The sequence below is a fragment of the Misgurnus anguillicaudatus genome, chromosome 5, assembly GCF_027580225.2.
Source record: "Misgurnus anguillicaudatus chromosome 5, ASM2758022v2, whole genome shotgun sequence".
Taxonomy (NCBI): Eukaryota; Metazoa; Chordata; class Actinopteri; order Cypriniformes; family Cobitidae; genus Misgurnus; species Misgurnus anguillicaudatus.
Window position 1 is genome coordinate 31,287,821 of NC_073341.2, and position 19,557 is coordinate 31,307,377.

The window sequence follows — 19,557 nt, forward strand, 5'->3', positions numbered from 1 at the left end:
GCGGCCATGTTCTGACGAATAACACGTGCCTACATCGTGAACTCTGATAGGTCGGGGCCAGTGAAAGAGCCAATCACACGACACTGTTGATTCTACGTCATTGCGCAGCCGTGGGACGCAAGCGGGGTATGTGTTTATGTATGTGTACTTGAGCGGTATGTATTGACTGAAATTTATCGTAAAACTTTAAGCGATGAGCCGCTTTACATCCCTCTTGAGGAGAACCTTCGGAGTGGTTAAAGAGCACGTGGGTACGGATCATTTAGGAAATAAATATTACAACATACCCGAGCAGAAGACATGGACAGGTAGGTCAAGAAACTATCGACATGTAAACACAGTAAATTTCAACTTGAGTTAGGTTTTTGTTGAATAAATACGAATAAGATTGAGACTTTAATGTTTTTATTTTTAGTGTAATTTAGGTTATGTTTTTATGGAGAGATGATATACACCATGCCCAATCCATAGACCCTTTTACAACGCACGTGATCATAGCCTGCGCGCACATTTTGGCAACAGAAGTGGTGTTATTCCTCAGTGGTTCTAACGTGTTCGCAACTCAGAAAGTTTATCAAAACGGTTTCCCAGCATCAAAATGTCTGGTTGTTGCGTTTGGTTGCACTAATGTAATATACATATGTATCTGGCAATCTTATCTTATCTATCTAATCGTATCTTTATTTTTGGCCATCTGCTAACGTCTTCTATCCACTCAAGTACACGGTTCTGGTAGCTGTGTTGAAAAAGTTGATAAAGGTCAACTTTTTAAAATAACTTTCTCTGTCTGTGTTGCTTCACTGCTGATTCTTGCCATACTTTCGTTGCCAAGATGCGCGCGCATACGCTGCACGTCATCAGTGTGTACAAACAGTAAAAGGGTCTATTAGTTTCACCCTACTTTTTCTTGTCCTGCAGGAAGGGTCATGCGGCCCAGACGTCTGGTGGAAACTATCAATACATCAGAGTTTGAGTACTCAGAAAACAGCATTCCCTCTGAATGGGATGGTAATAAAGAAGGCATTCATAAATCTCACTGTAATCCAAACCAATAACAACATAAATCACACTCAGTACTTCAGTTCTGCATATCTAGTCTTTAGAGTATATACACCTTTTTACAGTATTAAAGGTGCAGTGTGTAAATTTAAGCGGCATCTAGGGGTAAGTTTGCGAATTGCAACCAACGGCTCAGTCCACTGCTCACCCCTCACTTTTGAAACATAGAGAGAGGCTACGGTAGCCGCCACCGAACAAACATGTCATCGTCGGAGACAACTTAGTAAAAAAAGTTGTCTGTTAAAGGACAAGTTCGGTATTTTACACTTAAAGCCCTGTTTTCAGATTGTTTATGATGAAATAGAACGGTTTTAACTGAAATTTGGACATATGATGCTGGCCCGAGAATTTTCGGGTGTTTCTTGTATCACCTCCCACCTCTATTATGGCTCTATAGGTGCACGGGAACAATCCTTCCTAAAATGCATTAAACTTTCATTTACAAAGATGTGAAACTCACCGAGTGGTCAGGGGTGTTCACTGATATGCTCACACAAAAATCGCTGCAAAAGACGCATTCCAACAGGTTTTATCGTAGTTTTGTCCAACTCTATTGACTTGTATTAGATGTGCTGTGAGGTACGGTATTACTCCGCGCCGGGAACTTTGTTTGTATTCTTGCAATTGGCAAAGGTGGATTATCGCCACCAACTGGGCTGGAGTGTCTATTTTTCAAGCTCTCAACGGAAGAATATACGGGTGTGGGGCGTTTGGAAAAATAGGTCCACAGGTTTACAACGAATGCTAAAACACCTGTTGGAGGGCGTCTTTTGTAGCGATTTTTGTGTGGGCATGTCAGTGAGCACCCCTGACCACTCGGTGAGTTTCACGTCTTTTAAATTGTTTACATATTGTCTTAGAATTTAAGGATTACATTGGTATTAATTTTAACAACTAGTATTTCTTTTCATGATCTTAATATTTTAAACATTGTCATCAAATTATCTAACTATGGACTTAATCTCTCATTTTATCCCTTAGCTTGGATTAGAGGCAGGCGGAAGCAGCCACCTACTGTAGAGGTATTATTTCTGTCAGATCAAGAATGGCTACCCATCTATTTCTAAGAACCTGTATAAGCAAAGCCAAAGAGGAACATTTTACATGTTTTACATTAGAATAGAAAATGATCTGTCAACATACGTTTCTTTCACTGTCTATAGGAGTTGCTAAAGAACAAGCACTACAGGGAGAAGATTAAAATCAAAGCCCAAGAGGCAGATGAGAAGGACAAGACCCTGCAGTCCATCGAGTATGAGGAAGGTTTGGTGGCTCAACCTGCTCAGACTCAGATCAAAGGTCACGCATCTGCCACACAGTTTGGACAGTCTGAAGTTAACGAGGACCCTGTAAGCACTGCCAACTCATTTCAGCCAGGATCCTGGACACCCCCAGGAACCAAGAAATAAGACAATTTCAAGACAAAATGGCAGTTTAAATGAGTTATGGGTTGTGATCGCATTTTAGTGTTCATTGTCTTAAATTATATTCGGAGGGCTATAGCTACAACTCAGTGTGAATGACATAAAGATGATTGAATAGCTTTATAATGTTTATAACGTACAATTCAGACAATCATGCAATAATGCATAGCATGCATTGGATTAAATGTAATGTCATTTCATTAAAGTGGATCAATCTATGCATTTTCTTGAAGAATCTCAGCAGAGTGAAGATTTTACATCATATAGACTAATTTCAAATTACAGAAATTTAAAAGTTTAGTGTTTCATTCAATTCATCTCAAATTATGTCATGCAGTCTGTGTAAAATAAGATTTAGGAATATAGTAATCACAGACATTAGACCATTTTGAGGCAAATCACGTTAATATGTTTTATTATTAAAAAAAAAACATAAATTAACTGTTAAGTGGATTTAACTTGGAAATGGCAAGAATAAACAAAACAGTAAAAAATGGAATGCAGAATACTGCACAAGTGTGCAGAGCATTATTTACTGCATTAATAATAGTCTAGAAAAGTACTGCAGTCCTGCCACTGAGATCAATCAACCCCTCAGAAAGGCCTCCTTTAAGCACAGTCTTGCTCCAGATCCCATAAGGCATAACTGTCCTGGGTTATGATGGAAGTTGATTTATCAAGAGAGATTGGGCTATTTATTTGACCCCTCTACGTCTCATGATGTCAAGCTCAATCTTTCTTGGCTCTCTTGGCTTTTGCAATGTTCTCCTGTCGTTTCTGTTTCTTCTTCTGATCACGGTCCTTGGCTTCTATCATCTTGGCGAGTTTCCAGGACAACAGGGCACTGACGATGAACAGAGGAGTCAATGCCAGGATAACCGTGGTGAGAAAGCCATACGGGTCTTTGGCTGCCCACTCCACCACATATTCTGCCCATGCTTTAAAATCAATCATTGTCTTCTGACTCTGTCCTCAGCACCAGATGCTAAAAGGGAAGGCAGAATGTCAACGTTTCTTTACAAGAGATTGACATTATTAGCAGTTATGACATTGAGGCATGCCTAAGTTTTAAGATGAGGTTTTAAAAGTTTTCTGTGTTAACTATTTTTTAGAAAAAATACACTGTTCAGGAATTATGAATAGTTAATTACATTCTTATGTAATACTATGTAAACGTAAGATTTAATTTATCTTTTTTTTAATCCCGGACAGGGATTAGACTAGTCCTAGACTAAAACATTTTTAACCCTGGAGAACCCACAGGGTCAAATTTGTTATATAGAATATATGGGTTTTTGGATTTTCCTGAGTTCTCCAGGGATAAGAGCTGTCCAAACTGAAAACAACTTATACTTATATATCTTAAAATACACCAGTGCCTCAAAATGCAGACAGGTGATGTTTTAGTAAGGCATGTTTGTTAAAATTAGTTATATTACCTAATTAAACGAAGGCCTAGTCCTGGATTAAACTAATCCCTATCCGGGAAACCGCCCCTATGTGGTTTAGAATAAATATTCCGGTTGATTCATCACACTGCTTGCTTGCTAGCCAACGTTAGCTAGCTAGTTAACTAGTTTAGCAAGCAATCGTGCAGAATAACATTTTTGCTTTTTCAGTCTGAACAAAAATATTTTAATTTATACTTTTTTGAGAAAAAGGTAAATTAGTTACATTGTCTAGCTATGATAGCTACAAGTTAGCAACACAAACATTTCTAACGACCCCTGCTCCCATTACGATTAAATAAAATCGTAATTATCATTACTTTATATATGTATAATAGAATGTTTATCAATTTGATCAACTGAGAATAAAAACGACCACCCACCAAATAAACCGTTCAGTATTTGCCGAACAGTTATGGGTCGATAACTGTAGCCTGAATCATACGGTAATACAAGCGGAAATGAAACTCTTAACTTGCGTTTCTAGTGCAGTATGGGAAATGTAGTCCCTTTCTCTTTCTTGAACATTGGAAAATAGAGTTACAAAATATCTATATTATATATTCAAAAATATAAAAATATACAATATAAATATACAAACACCATTTATATAAAATCGATAGTTGAGATATACCTCACTTGTCATATCTACCTAAAAAGTTAAATAAACAATAACATTTCATTAGAAATGTCTATTCAAAATATACAATAAACAACATCTTGCAAAGTTTAGTTTATTATTTATTTATTTATTTATTTATTTATTTATTTTTACAATTTTTAAACTTTATATTTAAATTCCTTAAAACAAAAATATGCATTGTAATTAGACTGAAAAAAAATTATTGAGGAAAGAGGACAAACAAAAAGCATATCATCAACTAACAGCCTCACTATATCGAATATGGTATAAAATATGTAACAGTAAAAACAGTAAAATATATATAAAATAAATATATCGAATTAAGTATTTATTTAAAAATACCTTTAAAAAGTTTGTTATGCGTTATTCAGACCATTATTTTGACATCCAAATACATCACCAAGAACAACCAATGGCTGTCGTGTTATCAGTCATGTGACCAAACAAACTATCCAATCACAAGTATCCGAAGCGTTGCGTCGTAATTTCAAACGGGTGCGAATCTATTTACACAACGAGTCGTAAGCTAATGTTTAGCGATTTGTTTTATATACATTCATTTGAGTAAGTAAGTTACAGTTTACAGATGCTACAGTAACCTCGCTCGTTTCTGCAGGTAACGTTAACAATGAAAGCGGTCATATAGGTGTTAATACATCCCTAAACTTTTCAATGAGTTCTCACATCGTAACCCCAGGTCCGTACAGGGCCACTAAACTGGTGAGTACCTTTAAAAAAGAAATTTAACATTATGTTTATTCAGTTGGATTTTATTGTAAACGAATGAAAACGACGGGAACCTGTTTTTTTATGTTTTGATGCAGGCTTGTATCAAGCTCCTTCTAGTGTATGAATTTTTGTTTAGTAGGATGCTGTTACATATTTGTGTCGCAATTTTTGTCAGATTAATAAAAAAATGTGGAGTCTCTCTTGCTTTTTGATGCATATGAAATATTTTCTGATTCTCACTTGGCATCTTCTGTGTGTTTTTCAGTGGAATGAAGTGACAAAGTTGTTTCGGGCAGGGATGCCCTTGAAGAAACACAGGCAGCACTTCAGACTTTACGTGAACTGCTTCAGTGCATCAGCCGCTGTGGACTGGCTACATGAACTCCTGAAAAGCAACAGCAATTTTGGACCAGAGGTCACCAGACAACAAACTGTCCAGCTGATGAAAAAGTTCTTGAAGAACCATGTTATTGAGGATGTGAAAGGTCGATGGGGCATGGAGGACCTGGAAGACAACAGCCAGCTTTACAGGTATGACACTGCAGACCTTTTAGGAATGTTTTTGTTGTAAAGTATAGAGAGAAGTGTAATAAACTGGATGTAAATTGTGTTTCAGATTCCCATCAACATCTCCACTGAAGCCGATTCCCAACTGCTCCCCTGTTAAGAGGAAAAAGAGCATATCTATGATGGACAGGGAGGGTTTTTTCAAATTCAGGAGCTCTAAGAAGTTAGACAAAGAAGTTTTGGTAATTTTTGCTGTTTGGTGATTGTTATTGTGACGTTTAAAATGCATCATTTTCGATACGTAATATCACCTTGCTATTTCACGCAGGAAAATGTGGATCCAGAAATGCAAGATTTTCCCGTAGAATCTGCCTCCGCTGAGGCGGAGCGCTGTAGGGAACTCGCAGAGGAAGACATTCAAGTGATCTGGAAGAATGTGACACTTACACAGTAAGTTTCTCACCTCACCATTTGTCATTAGTTGCATAGTTTGTATGCGTTGAGATACTCTGTTTACACCCTAAGCAGATCCTGTTCCCTTTCTGCAGGTGGCACTGTGGTACAATAATGATAATTAGCAGTTAATGCTATGGTGTTGACATGGTGCTTCAAAATATTAGTGGTGCATGTATAAAAAATTAAACAAGATATCATACTAATTTTTGGTGCATTTGTGAGAAGTGAGCACAAATGGACAGCTGTACTTGAGGCGTTTGGCGATTATGTGATTGTTTCACCCGTTATTGTAATCCCGATTAGTTTTCAATTAATTGTGCAGCACTACTTCTTATTGTATCTGTAAAAGATTTTCTTTTTGCATAAAATTTTTAGATTTTGTCTAGCTTTTCTATTGCCTTTAAACATGCCTAGCTGTTTTTAATTAAGTCTATGACACAGATAAATCTGATCATTTTTTTGGTATGTCAGTTTGCAGAAGTTGTTGGGATCCTGGTGTCTTGAAGATGTTTTGGATCCTTCCCAAGTCAACCCTCAGTTCATTGTACATAATATGACCAAAGTCAATAAACATGGAGTTGTTTCCTTGGAGGACAAAACAGGTAGGTTGAATGCATGTGTCATTTCAAGGTTTCCAATCAAATGATGGCCAAAGTCACCTTTTGAATGCTATTTTTTATTTCCCCTTGCACAGAGGATTTGCCACACTGGGTTTTGTCTGCCATGAAATGTCTTGCAAACTGTAAGTTAAGTTTTTTTTTTTTTTTAAGAAAACATCATGAAAATTGGACTTTTTCCATGTTTAAGTGCTATAATTGTGTCCCCAGTGCTTCTATCAACCTAGAAAATATTAAAAGAACAACCCAGTAACTTAGTATTGGTAAACCATTCTCTGCAAGCATGTGGGAAAAATAGGTTATTGAAATTGTGATGTCAGAAGGGGATAATACTGCCCCTTAATCTGCATTATCCAACCACAGCCCTTCCATTTAGTGCAGAGATCAGCTCATTAACATTTTAAAGGACACACCCAAAACAGCACATTTTTGCTCACACAAAGTGGCAATTTTAACAAGTTATAATATATAAATTATCTATATGATATCTTGAGCTAGAACTTCACATACGTACTCTGTCTGGAGAGACCCATAGATTTATATGACATCTTAAAGTCTTGTGAAATGTCCCCTTTTAAGAGCATGTTAAGTTTTATTGTTGTAATCAAACTAAGATTAAATAAAATTATTTAATTCAAATTAATTAAATAAAATTGCTGATTGATAATAATGATATAATAATGCATTGCTATTTTCCAAACTACAAAGGGCCAAAGTATGACTCAAACCAGCCATCGTACCCGGGCTTTGAGCGAGATGTGTTCAAAACGGTCTCCGGCTATTTCTACAGTCTGTCTCAGCCACTGCTTACTTATCAGTACTATGAACTCTTTGTCAACATCTTGGTTATGTATGAAGCACTTATAATTGTTTCACTATTTAAGACAAACGTATTGTCTTTTTGCATTTAGGCATTTTACAAAGCTATACATATAATAGTATGTTATGTGTGTTGCCTGGGGGTTCGAACCCAGAGTTTTTGCACTACTAATGCAATGCTCTACCAATTGAGCGAGAGTACTTATAGTCTTATTATTAAACTTGCCTTAAAAGGATAGTTTACGCAAAAATCCGGTATAAAGTAAATCCTGAAACAATCCACCATTTATATTTCATGGAAAGTCACACAGGTTTTGGGTAAACTGTCCCTTTAATCGCTGGTTTCAAGGATGAAAATATGGGATGTGGGTCGTAACAAACAAAATACAGTACTGTGCAAAAGTCTAAAGCCACCATGCCAAAATTAGATTTGTTGTTTTTGCAATGTTATAGTGATCATATATAATTGTTTCTCATTCTGTTTAATAGAATACAACAAGAAAATACAGGAAATGTGTATGTAGTATTAAGACCAATATAAAAATGTAAACTGATGTGTTAAGTTTTTATGGTAAACTCCACTTCCACTTGAGGAACAGCAGGATCTCTTAAACCTAAATAAAATTAAATCCTAATATCTAATTTTAAAGAAATTAGTCTTTTTACTTCATTCTGCTCAAAAACGCTCAAGATGTGTTTAGTGCCAAGAGAGGTCACATTAAACACCGACGATGCCTGAAGAAGACATTTAGTCCTGAAAACTAATTAATATTTCCTGTATTTTCTGTTTGTATCTTAATAAAATAGCTTGAAAAATAGATGTGGATGGACATTGAAACTTCTAAAACAACAAGTGTCTGGTGGTGGTGGCCTACGACTTTTGCACAGTACTGTACTTTGACAGAACAAACGGTTAAGTCACGCAGTTTCTTTTGACTTCACTGTTTTTGTGTTGTCAAACTGTGTTTGATACTAACTCAGTCTGCTCTGTTTTTAATGTCTTCTTTCATTCCTAAGTGTCTTTGCCTGCCTGTTTGTTGTTCATGTTCTGTTGTCTGGTCCTTTGTCAGTTATGTGTGGCTACATCAAGGCTCCTAAAAGTCAGTGTGGGAAGCGTAAAAACCAGGAGGAACCGACCTGCCCGCAACCAGCCAAAACCCTTCATCTGAACGCTACCAACCTGTTCAAATCAACCGAATGCTTACTCATGAGCTTACTAAGAAAGGAAGCCTATGATGAAGTAGATTCTCCCATGAATGAAGTGTTTAGTTTTAAAGCAGAGACTCAGTTAGAAGCTCATAAAGCACAACAGCCCGTTTTTAGAGGTAGAAGGGTCAGCGCTGGAGATGGACTGGAAGGCAGCTATCTAGAAGCTCCAGCCTGCAGGCTGCGATCCAGAAGTTGCTCTTTGGAGGGAATTGTAGATAACTCTGCAGATTTCTGTTTCAAGAATAAACTGTTTAGGTCATCTGACAGTTTACATTCTTGCGGGAGCGATAAGTCGTTACCTCAGACAGATTCTTTAGTAGATTCAAACCTCAAATATGAGATTCAGGGTTCTGCAGTATATAGAAACCCTTGTTCAAGTGTGGCTGATCCAAAGATCCAAAATGTGCAAATGTCCAGCAACAAGGCAAACTTCCCACTTCCATCAGACCTCCGGCGAACCAACCAGAGACCCTCCAAAGCCCGGCCCAGAAGCATCGGTAATTTGTTTGACATTGAGGAGACCAAAGAAATGTCTGCTAGCAGTTTTAGCATCCACGCCCCTGTGGCTGAAATTACCATGAGACCGGACTGTTCCTCTAGCATTGACCTTAGAGTTCCCGGTTTGCCTGTGAGTTTGCATGGAAGCTGCATGGATGTTAGAGCAGGTCCGACCATTAGCAGGCGCTGTCAGAGCTCTTTGGACCTAAGCAAACCTGCACCCGCTCGGCCCCCTTTGGCCCCATTAGCACGCCGGCTGAGTCCTGAGCAAAGTAAGATCATAAGTGCATGCATATTTAAAAAAAAAATCAAAACCTTAGGATGTGCTTGTTGTTTGTGCTTGAGCATGTGTTTGTCGCGGCTGCCAAACTAACATTGATTGTAATTCCTAATACTAATTCATGCTAAAGATGCCGTCCTTTCGGTTTAACTTAACTAAGGTAATATTTGAATTAAAGAAGTAGTTCACCCCAAAATAAAAAATGTGTCATTTATTCACCCTCGTGGCATTTGAACCCCCATCTTTGTTCTTCAGAACCCAAATGCAGATAAAAAAAGTGTTGCCTCTCTTTCAGTGCACATTTTCTGCCCAAACTGTTGTTTAGTTTTAGGATGTTTACTTTAAAGGGACACTCCACTTTTTTTGAAAATATGCTCATTTTCCAGTTCCCCCAGAGTTTTTATCTTTTTGAAATCCATTCATCTGATCTCTGGGTCTGGTGCTACCACTTTTAGCATAGCTTAGCATAATCCATTGAATCTGATTAGACCATTAGCATCGCGCTAAAAAATAACCAAACTTAAAAATAACCAAGCAATGCTATTACACAGCAGCCGAAAATAGTCCCCTTAGTGTCTTTCAATGGCAGGCGACTATTTTCGGGCAGTGTGTAACATCATTGCGCCGCCTGCAGCCATGTTACAGCAGCAAAGTCACTGATTATTACGCCAGAATGAGAGTGTAGTTCCTAGCCATATCTGCCTAGTAAGTCGCAACTTTAAATTTTTTATTGGTCTAAGTACATGATGTGAATACAGAAGAGTAAAGTTTTAGATAGGAAAAATATTAAAACTCTTTGGTTATTTTTTAGCGCAATGCTAATGGTCTAATCAGATTCAATGGATTAAGCTAAGCTATGCTAAAAGTGGTACCGACAGACTCTGAGATCAGCTGAATGAATTCCAAAACGGTACCAATCAAATGTTTAACTCTAGGGGAGCTGGAAAATTAGTATATTGTCAAAAAAAGTGGAGTGTCTCTTCAAATAATGTGTAACAATTGAAACAACATGGATAGCCACAACAAGAAAGTGAAAGAGTAGATGTCTTTAGGACACTCCACTTGACTTGTGTCATATATTTGAAGTTATTTATTTTAACATTTTTGGGTCACTTTGAGGCTTGAAGGGTTTTCTGGTTCCCAAGGTGGCCAACATCCACTCCCATAGTAACCTGAAAACCCCTTCAAAAACTTCATTAAAAATCTGTAAAAAAAAAGACATTGGGGGTACAAACAACATGATAGTGAGTAAATGATGATAGTTTTAATTTGGGGGTGAACAATTGCTGAATTTTAAATGTGCAATATTGCACTGTAAAAAATACTTTGCTGCCTTAAATTTTTTTGTTAAATCAACTCAGATTTACAAGTCATGTCAACAGAGATGAGTTGTCACAACTTATAAAATATAGTTAACACTAGTAGTTAATATAGTTTTCACTATAGTTAGTGAAAAGTCAACTTAATTTTACAAGTAATTACAACTCACCTGTAGTTATAACAACTCATCTCTAGTCAAGATAAATAATAGTAAGTTGAAATGACTTGTAAATCCGAGTTGATTCAACAAAAATTTTTAAGCCAGCAAAGTTTTTTTTACAGTGTGGGTGGCTTTTCTGTATGGTACTCTTTTCAGTTAACTAGTTTTAAAATAATTTTTTGCATTGTAGGTTTTTTATTTTTTTCAAAATCTTAAGTGTGTAGTTGGCTTTATTAAATTCTGCTAGAGAGTGGTTATCTTATTAGGTGCTGTAACAGTTGTGTTGGGTTTGTGTTTTTGTCTTACAAGGCTATTTACAAAGTTGGTCATCAGTAAGTTTAAACATACTGTTCAGTTTGATTGTATTTAAAGGAGTATTTCACCCCAAAATGAAAATGTGTCATGACCTCAGTCATGTTGTATCAAGTTTTTCTTCTGTGGAGATTTTTATTGAATTGTCTAAAGCTCCACCTCTTAAAATGGATTGAAGGCATAGTTCACCCAAAAATGTAAATTCTGTCATCATTTACCCACTCTTATGTTGTTACAAACCTGTATACATTTCTTTGATCTCATGAACACAAAATAAGATATTTTGAGAAATGTTTGTAAACAAAGAAAAAACAAAACTATGGAAGTAAATGGGGTCCACAAACAATTTGATTACAAACATTTTTTTAAATATCTTTCTTTGTATTCATCAGAACAAAGACATTTATACAGGTTTGTAACAACATGAGAGTGAGTAAATGATGACATAATTTTCATTTTTGGGTGAACACTTTAAAGTAGATATGTCTTTCTATGGTTAATAATGTAATGTATTTTCATTTTGGTCTGAACTTTACCTTTAAGGTTGTAGTCATAGTTCAATTCTTTGCTGTGTTTGCTTTTCGTGCTGTTATTGATGTATATGGTTTACCCGTGGGACACATTGCACCATTCCAGGTCTGTTGCAGCCATCACTGGAGCGTGTGGCCATCGAGGCTCTTCAGCTCTGCACATTACTCCTACCGCCCGCCAGTCGCCGCAAGCTGCAGCTACTCCTGCGAATGATCTCGCGCATGAGTCAGAACGTGGACATGCCACGACTGCATGATGTCATTGGAACTCGCACACTGGTTAGGAACAGCAACACAAACTTTACAGCTCCCGTTGTCTTTTTAGCAAGAGCAATAGGCCTATATAGTTCATTATGAACAGATTTTGAGATTTTTTTAGTATCTTAGACTTATAACACAGGTTGTAATATAAATATGTAAAATAAATATATCACATAAAGGTTTTTAAAATATCACTTTATCTGCTTTAAAGCGATAGAAACCCAAAACTCCAACTTAAAACCCTGACATAATTTACTTAATCTATTTTGGGATGGTCTTCTGGACAGGTCTTATTCTAGTCCCAGACTACAATGCATGTTTGAGCTGCCTTAATTAAAAAAAACTCTTGCACTGACATATCTTAATATATACCAATGCCATTGTTTTGTCTTTTGCACACCAGTATTGTTATTTTGTAAGGTATGTTTGTAAAAACTACTTAAATGTCCTAATTTAACTAAGACCTAGTCCTGGATTAACCTAATCCCTCTCCGGGAAACTGCACACAATCTGTTACAAACTAATATGACTTCTTTCAAGTTAAACACAAAAGGCACCATTCACTTTCATTGCATCTTTTGAATGCTATTGGACTGAGCTCTGCTTTTGTGTTTCACAAAAGAAAGAAACTCATGTTTGAAACAACATATACCACATCATTAAAACTAAAGTGACTAAAATATAGTTGTAATATTTTGAGAAAAGGTCAAAATTATAAAATAGGTTTAAAAGAATATTGATGTAATATTTAAAAAAATTATAAAACAAGAATATTGATGTAATCTTTTGAGGGAAAAAATACAAATTATAAAATAATATACAAGAATATTTAAGTAATATTTAAAAAAAATTATAAAACAAGAATATTGATGTAATGTTTTGAGGAAAAAAATTACAAAATAATATACAAGAATATTAATGTTATATTTTAAGAAAAAGTCAAAATTATAAAATAAGATTATAACAATATTGATGTAATATTTTAAGGTAAGGGCAAAATTATAAAATAAGATTACAAAAATATTGATGTAACATTTGTAGAAAATGAAATTATAAAACAACAATATTGATATAATATTTTGAGGGAAAATTTAAAAAATAATATACAAGAATATTGATGTAATATTTTGAGAAAATAAAATTATAAAACAAGAATATTGATGTAATATTTTGAGGGAAAACCAAATTAAAAAATAATATTACAATAATATTGATTTAATATTTTTAGAAAAGTCAAAATTATAAAATAGGATTACAAGAATATTGATGTAATATTTAAAACAATTATAAAACAAGAATATAGCTGCAAGCAGCAATTGCGGGGTCAAGCACCTTCAGCGCAATGAGCACCCAAAGCACAGCAAAAACCACACGACGCAGAAAATGCGCAAAGCGCAGAAAGCAAGCAATACAGAGCCCGAACCCGAAGCAAAGCAAATGCAGAGCAGAACCACTGCAGTGCGGAGCAACAACAGAAAATATTTCAAAAATATAACACGTGTGGAAAACCAGACAGGTCGAGAAGATCGTGTTAAAGGAAACGCAAAAGGAAATCTCAATAAGTGAAAGTAAGAGCTGGGATTCAAACCCATGACCCCATGTTCCCAAAGCACAGCACTAACCGCATGCGCCACTGAGTAAACGATTAAACCACTGAGTTGGTGTGTCCAAGCTATAGAATACAGCTTTACAGCTATAAACATTGATATCCAGCAATTACCAAAAGTGTAGAAATGACAACAGAGAGCACAAATAACTGAAATACAATGTATAGTATGAAAATCACAATACTTAAGTGAGAAAAAAAGTTAAGACAAAAAACCACTGCACATGGGATTTGAACCCATGAACTCAGGTTCCCAAAGCACAGGACTAACCGCATGCGCCACTGAGGAATCATGGGTTGAAAGGCTGTGGAAAAGAGGCTTCAAAGCTGCAAACATTGACATGCCAATCACTGAAAGGGCAGAAATAACACAACAAAGCAAAAAATAAACAGAAATACAAAGTGTAGGGCAATCAGATAACTTAAATGGCACTGAATTCGTGAAGAACATTTTGTACAATAATGAACAACATGGGCAAATTTTGTCAGATTCTTTTTAATATGACAAAGGGACAGCATGACAGGCATGGTCCGCTTTACAGAGGTATTTCTCAAAAATTTGACACTCAGCAGAAAAATCTGTTCAGTCATGTCTGTGCGGATTGCTCCAAACATTATACAAGCAGAACCTGGCATAAAATAAACAAAATTTGTAAAAGGAGTAGCGAAAAAATCATTTACCATATGCTTTACAATAACACATGAACAGAATGATGGAAAATGCCAAACAAGGTATTGTTGCGATCGGCAAAAACCAGTGAATAAAATGTCACAAAGAAAATGTATATCAGTCAAAGTATTCTGAAGATATAAGCAGTTCTATAAGAACTGTTATAGTTTATAACCCCTAGGTGGCGCTGTACTCTGACTTCCCAGGAAACTTTTAGGACATCATGCCGAAGCTCCCTAACTATTTTTGCACGAATATGTCCAATAGTTCAAAAGATATAACAATTTATGACCAATTTCAAAATGGCGGACAGGTGGTGTGGTCAAACCCGACATAATACATATCGACAGATTCTGCATGAGCCAAGGAATCCGTAAACACCAAGATCATAATTTTCTGACAAACATTTCAGTAGTTATGGGCAAAAAAAGCCATTTTCCATATCTCATGACCCATAGGTGGCGCTGTCACCAAATTTGGCATGGACCCCCAGTTTATGGTCGACATGACGTGTACCAAATTTCATTTCAATTGATGAAAGAATGACAGAGATACAGCCTCAAAACTATTTTTGTGTCAACCTCGTTAAGTTTGCACATTTATTACTTTTGAACAAAGATAAATATCAAAATTCTGTTTGGTCATTTCTGTGCGGCTCACTCCAAAGTTCACCTGTGCCAAATTTCATAACAATTGAACCAAATTTGAAGGAGGAGTAGCGAATAAACGGAATACTGTATATTTCAAAATGGCCACTACTGTAATGGGTGGAGTTTTACTGTAAGGTATTAAAAACAACAAGCATGAGGAGAGCAATCACGTGTACTAAGTAGAATTTTCATAGATCAAGCGGATCAGCAGTTATAACCATTTGAACATTGAATTTTTGCACTGCTGGTGGCGCTATAGAGTTAGTACTAGAGACCCCATTTTTGGTCACATGACTTTTTAAGACCACCACTACAACTGTGCTAAATTTCATCATTTTCCTATGTACGGTTCATAGGGCTGCCATAGACGACTATGGCTAAGAAGAGGAAGCAGAATAATAATAATAATAATACTAACAATTCCAATAGGTGTCACAGCACCTTCGGTGCTTGACCCCTAAATATTTATGTAATCTTTTGAGGTAAAAAAATTATAAAATAATATACAAGAATATTTAAGTAATATTAAAAAAATTATAAAACAAGAATATTGATGTAATGTTTTGAGGAAAAAAAGTACAAAATAATATACAAGAATATTAATGTAATATTTTAAGAAAAAGTCAAAATAATAAAATAAGATTACAAAAATATTGATGTAATATTTGTAGAAAAAAATTCAAAATGATAAAATAGGATTACAAGAATATTGATGTAATATTTTGAGATAATGAAATTATAAAACAAGAATATTGATGTAATCTTTTGAGGGAAAAAATACAAATTATAAAATAATATACAAGAATATTTAAGTAATATTTAAAAAAAATTATAAAACAAGAATATTGATGTAATATTTTGAGGGAAAACCAAATTAAAAAATAATATTACAATAATATTGATTTAATATTTTGAGAAAAAAGTCAACATTATAAAATAGGATTACAAGAATATTGATGTAATATTTTTAGAAAATCAAATTATAAAAAAAGAATATTGATGTAATACTTTAGGAAAGTCAAAATTAAAAAATAATATTACAATAATATTGCTGTAATATTTTGAGAAAAGTCAAAATTATAAAATAGGATTACAAGAGTATTGATGTCATATTTTAAGAAGGTCAAACATTTAAGAATGTAGTTAAAATACATTTTTTAATGACTTTATTTTCTTCGTTTTATTCTCAAAATATTACAACTTTAATCTAATGTTGCTGTGAATTTAATCTTGTAATTTTTACTTTATTTTCAAGGTTTACTTTTACAATGCTATGACCATATTCTCAAAAATATCAACAAAATATTACAACTTTAACCTCATTGCTGCACCTTTATTTCTCTAATTTTAACTTTATTCTCAAAACATTACGACTGTTTACGACTACATGGCACTAAAATGCCATAAGGGTGGTGAATCTACAGTGAGATTTTTATTTTTGGATGATCCCTTTTAATGTCCTGTGCTGCTTTTGTGTACAAACATATTTAGATTTTTTTTTTAATGATACCTCTGTGCTCTAGTTTATATAATCCTTTACATATTAAATGTATGTTTGTGTGTGTGCAGTTGGTGCAGACGTTCTCTCGATGTGTTTTGAGTTGTGAGGATGTGGATGATCTGGACGAGCTCTTGGCCACAAGGCTTTTATCGTTTCTCATGGATCACCATCAGGAGGTCATGCAGGTGCCTCTGTACTTGCGCAGTGCCGTGGAAGATCACATCAGCTATCTCAAATCACTGGTGCGTCCTCATAACATATTATTTGTTCATTAAATATGGCTTGCCATGTTATATTTTAAGTTTATCCTCCTAAAATTGATTTGCATGCATTCCTTATCACTGACCACATGGCCAGGCTCTGGCGTTGCCATGCCGACGTACTCATTCTGCAGGCAGATTAGCACTCAAGAGTTTGAAGAGCAGAAGCTCTCCGTATCCCAGGCAGCTTTAGCTGATCTCCTGGAGAATCTCATCAAAGACAAGACCATGTCTGTGAAAGAGAAGAAAAAGAAACTGAAACTGGTATTTATTTAGCATGCTTTTAACATAGTTTATTCTTTCAATAAATATGACACACATTGCATTAAAATGAATACATTTGGGATGTTTATGCATTTGGCTATCATGGTTCATTTTACCTGTCAATGTCCCATTGCTATTTTACAATCGTGTTACATATATGCAGCACTTCCAAAAGCACCGTTTAGTACTCTGGTATGTGTCTAAAATACCATGGTAATGCAGTGGTACTTTCTGGTTATTTGGTTATGCATGTACCCATTTGTTAAAAAGTTAAGGCCTTGTTTGTGAAAAGTTGACTTTATTTCTTGATGACGTTTTTTATTTTTTCTCTTAGTTTCAGAAGGAATATCCTGACATCTACTCGAGACGTTTCCCCACGACAGAAAGTGAAGCTCAGCTGTTTGCAGATAAGCCAAAGATAAAGCCGCCAATGTTGTTAAACATCAAAAAAGGCAAAACATTCAGTATTCGAAACTGAAGACCTCTTTGGGTGATGTATGTATTTGGGAGACTGCTTGTGAGTTTTGAGAGTTGATCTGATGTGGTGGGATGCCTGTATGCTCTGTTTTTTACTTTTCTAAACTGACATCAGATCACCTCAGTTTGAAGTCTTTTAAGTTTCATGTGGGTTTTGGCTCAGTGACTTTTAATGATTTTTTCAGTTATCATAGGTGTCAGACAGTTTTAATGTTATTTATTTTGTTATAAGTTATTGGGAGTTGTCATATTTGTAGTGTCACAGGGTTCAAAACTCAAAAGGCCCACGGCAAATGCTATGCAAATAGTTTAGATATGCTCTAAATATTGAGCCTCTATTAAACAAAATGAAGTCCGATTTGTTTTTTACAATTACTGGTGTGACTTTTTTTATATTTGTTTTATTTAGTTTCATCTTTGTGTGTGTTTACAGAGTTCAGGTGCACAAAAAGTGCTACGTTTTAATATAATCATTTTCTATGTGACATGGGTGTTTTCTATCTACTAAGCCTGTATGGGCTAATTTGCACATCTTTTCAATCTCAAATATGCTAAATTGTCATCTTTATGTACATAAATTCAGTGCTCATTATTCATCAGAATATTTTGTTTCATTGGATCTTGCACTCTGTCTCTGTACTGATTTAAATGTTTATATTTGTAATCCTCAAATTTTATGTTTACATTCATTTACTTTTTATCAATTTATTATATGAGCCCATATGTTTTAACCCTGTTCTATGCAATAAACTGTTTTGAAATGAGAATTTGTTTGTTTTGTGGGGGTTCATAAATGCAACTATAATAGTTCAAATATACATCTATATATTTTACAGGGGACATATCATGAAAATCTGACTTTTTTCATGTTTAAGTGCTATAATTGGGTCCCCAGTGCTTCTGTCAACATAGAAAATGTGAAAAAGATCAACCCAGTAACTTAGTTTTGGTAAACCATTTTCTGCAAGCATGTGAAAAAATAGGTCATAATAGAAATTTGGCTCCCCTGTGATCAGGGTTCCCACGGGTCCTTGAAATCCTTGAAAGTTTGTGAATCTGGGGGGGGTTCAAGGCCCTGGTAAGTTTTTTAAACTATACATGCATAGATACAGGTCATTGAAAGTGCTTGAATCTATTTTATGCAATACGTTTTTAAAAAATCATATTCCCTGTGTAGTGTAGGATAATATCATAAAAATATCATAGACTTTTTAAGCACACATGCTAAACTGTTCGCTTTAAATGCTTATATCTTCTGTATGCGAATGTTGATTCATACCAAAATGCTTTTTTGCATAGTTGTGTTTGACACATGAAACGTTTCATGTTACATATGTAACTGTTGTTCCCTGAGAAGGGAACGAGACGCTGTGTCTCCCTTGCCATACTTCCTGCATTCCTGTAACACCGTCTTTGGCAATAGTTCAAATAGCGATATACTTCCTGGCTCCCGCGTCACCCTGTCTTTATCGTTAAGCCTCACCATTGGTGGAATTTGATATACACATTCAGACGCACTTACCAGTTTCACCGCATTGACGCAGCACGAGTTCCCTCAAAATGGAACTGTAACAATGTAACTTAAAACGTAACACGATTTGCTCTTACTTGAAATGTGTTCCCACATTTACTCCTTGAATTTGAGGGTATTGGACCTGGAAAGTTTTTGAAAGGTCCTTGAATTTGAAGTTAACTAAGGTGTGGGAACCCCATGTGATGTCAGAAGGGGATTATACCACCCCTTAATCTGCACTATCCAACCACAACACTGCCATTTAGTGCAGAGATCAGCTCATTTGCATTTAAAGGACACACCCAAAACGGCACATTTTTGCTCACACCTACAAAGTGGCAATT

General features: G+C 35.4%; 3 protein-coding genes across 3 annotated transcripts; 2 read left to right on the forward strand and 1 right to left on the reverse strand.

Moving 5' to 3' along the window:
* Positions 1 to 40: 40 nt before the first annotated feature.
* On the forward strand, positions 41 to 2,701 carry ndufaf2 (NADH:ubiquinone oxidoreductase complex assembly factor 2). The gene is made up of 4 exons (XM_055167645.2): positions 41 to 308; positions 919 to 1,008; positions 2,041 to 2,081; positions 2,223 to 2,701. Exons 1-4 carry the CDS (start codon positions 194 to 196, stop codon positions 2,466 to 2,468), a joined length of 492 nt encoding a protein of 163 aa, XP_055023620.2. The 5' UTR covers positions 41 to 193; the 3' UTR covers positions 2,469 to 2,701.
* A 168-nt stretch (positions 2,702 to 2,869) lies between these two features.
* On the reverse strand, positions 2,870 to 4,472 carry smim15 (small integral membrane protein 15). The gene is made up of 2 exons (XM_055167646.2): positions 4,315 to 4,472; positions 2,870 to 3,468 (listed from the first exon to the last, which is right to left on the reverse strand). The coding sequence occupies exon 2, from the start codon at positions 3,435 to 3,437 to the stop codon at positions 3,213 to 3,215; it is 225 nt and encodes a 74-aa protein (XP_055023621.1). The 5' UTR covers positions 3,438 to 3,468; positions 4,315 to 4,472; the 3' UTR covers positions 2,870 to 3,212.
* Positions 4,473 to 5,029: 557 nt separating this feature from the next.
* depdc1a (DEP domain containing 1a) lies at positions 5,030 to 18,467 on the forward strand. The gene is made up of 12 exons (XM_073867393.1): positions 5,030 to 5,294; positions 5,569 to 5,834; positions 5,920 to 6,052; positions 6,139 to 6,260; positions 6,738 to 6,868; positions 6,961 to 7,008; positions 7,592 to 7,773; positions 8,703 to 9,681; positions 12,118 to 12,290; positions 16,768 to 16,934; positions 17,037 to 17,223; positions 17,558 to 18,467. The coding sequence occupies exons 1-12, from the start codon at positions 5,247 to 5,249 to the stop codon at positions 17,699 to 17,701; spliced, it is 2,580 nt and encodes an 859-aa protein (XP_073723494.1). The 5' UTR covers positions 5,030 to 5,246; the 3' UTR covers positions 17,702 to 18,467.
* The last annotated feature ends 1,090 nt before the right edge of the window (positions 18,468 to 19,557 follow it).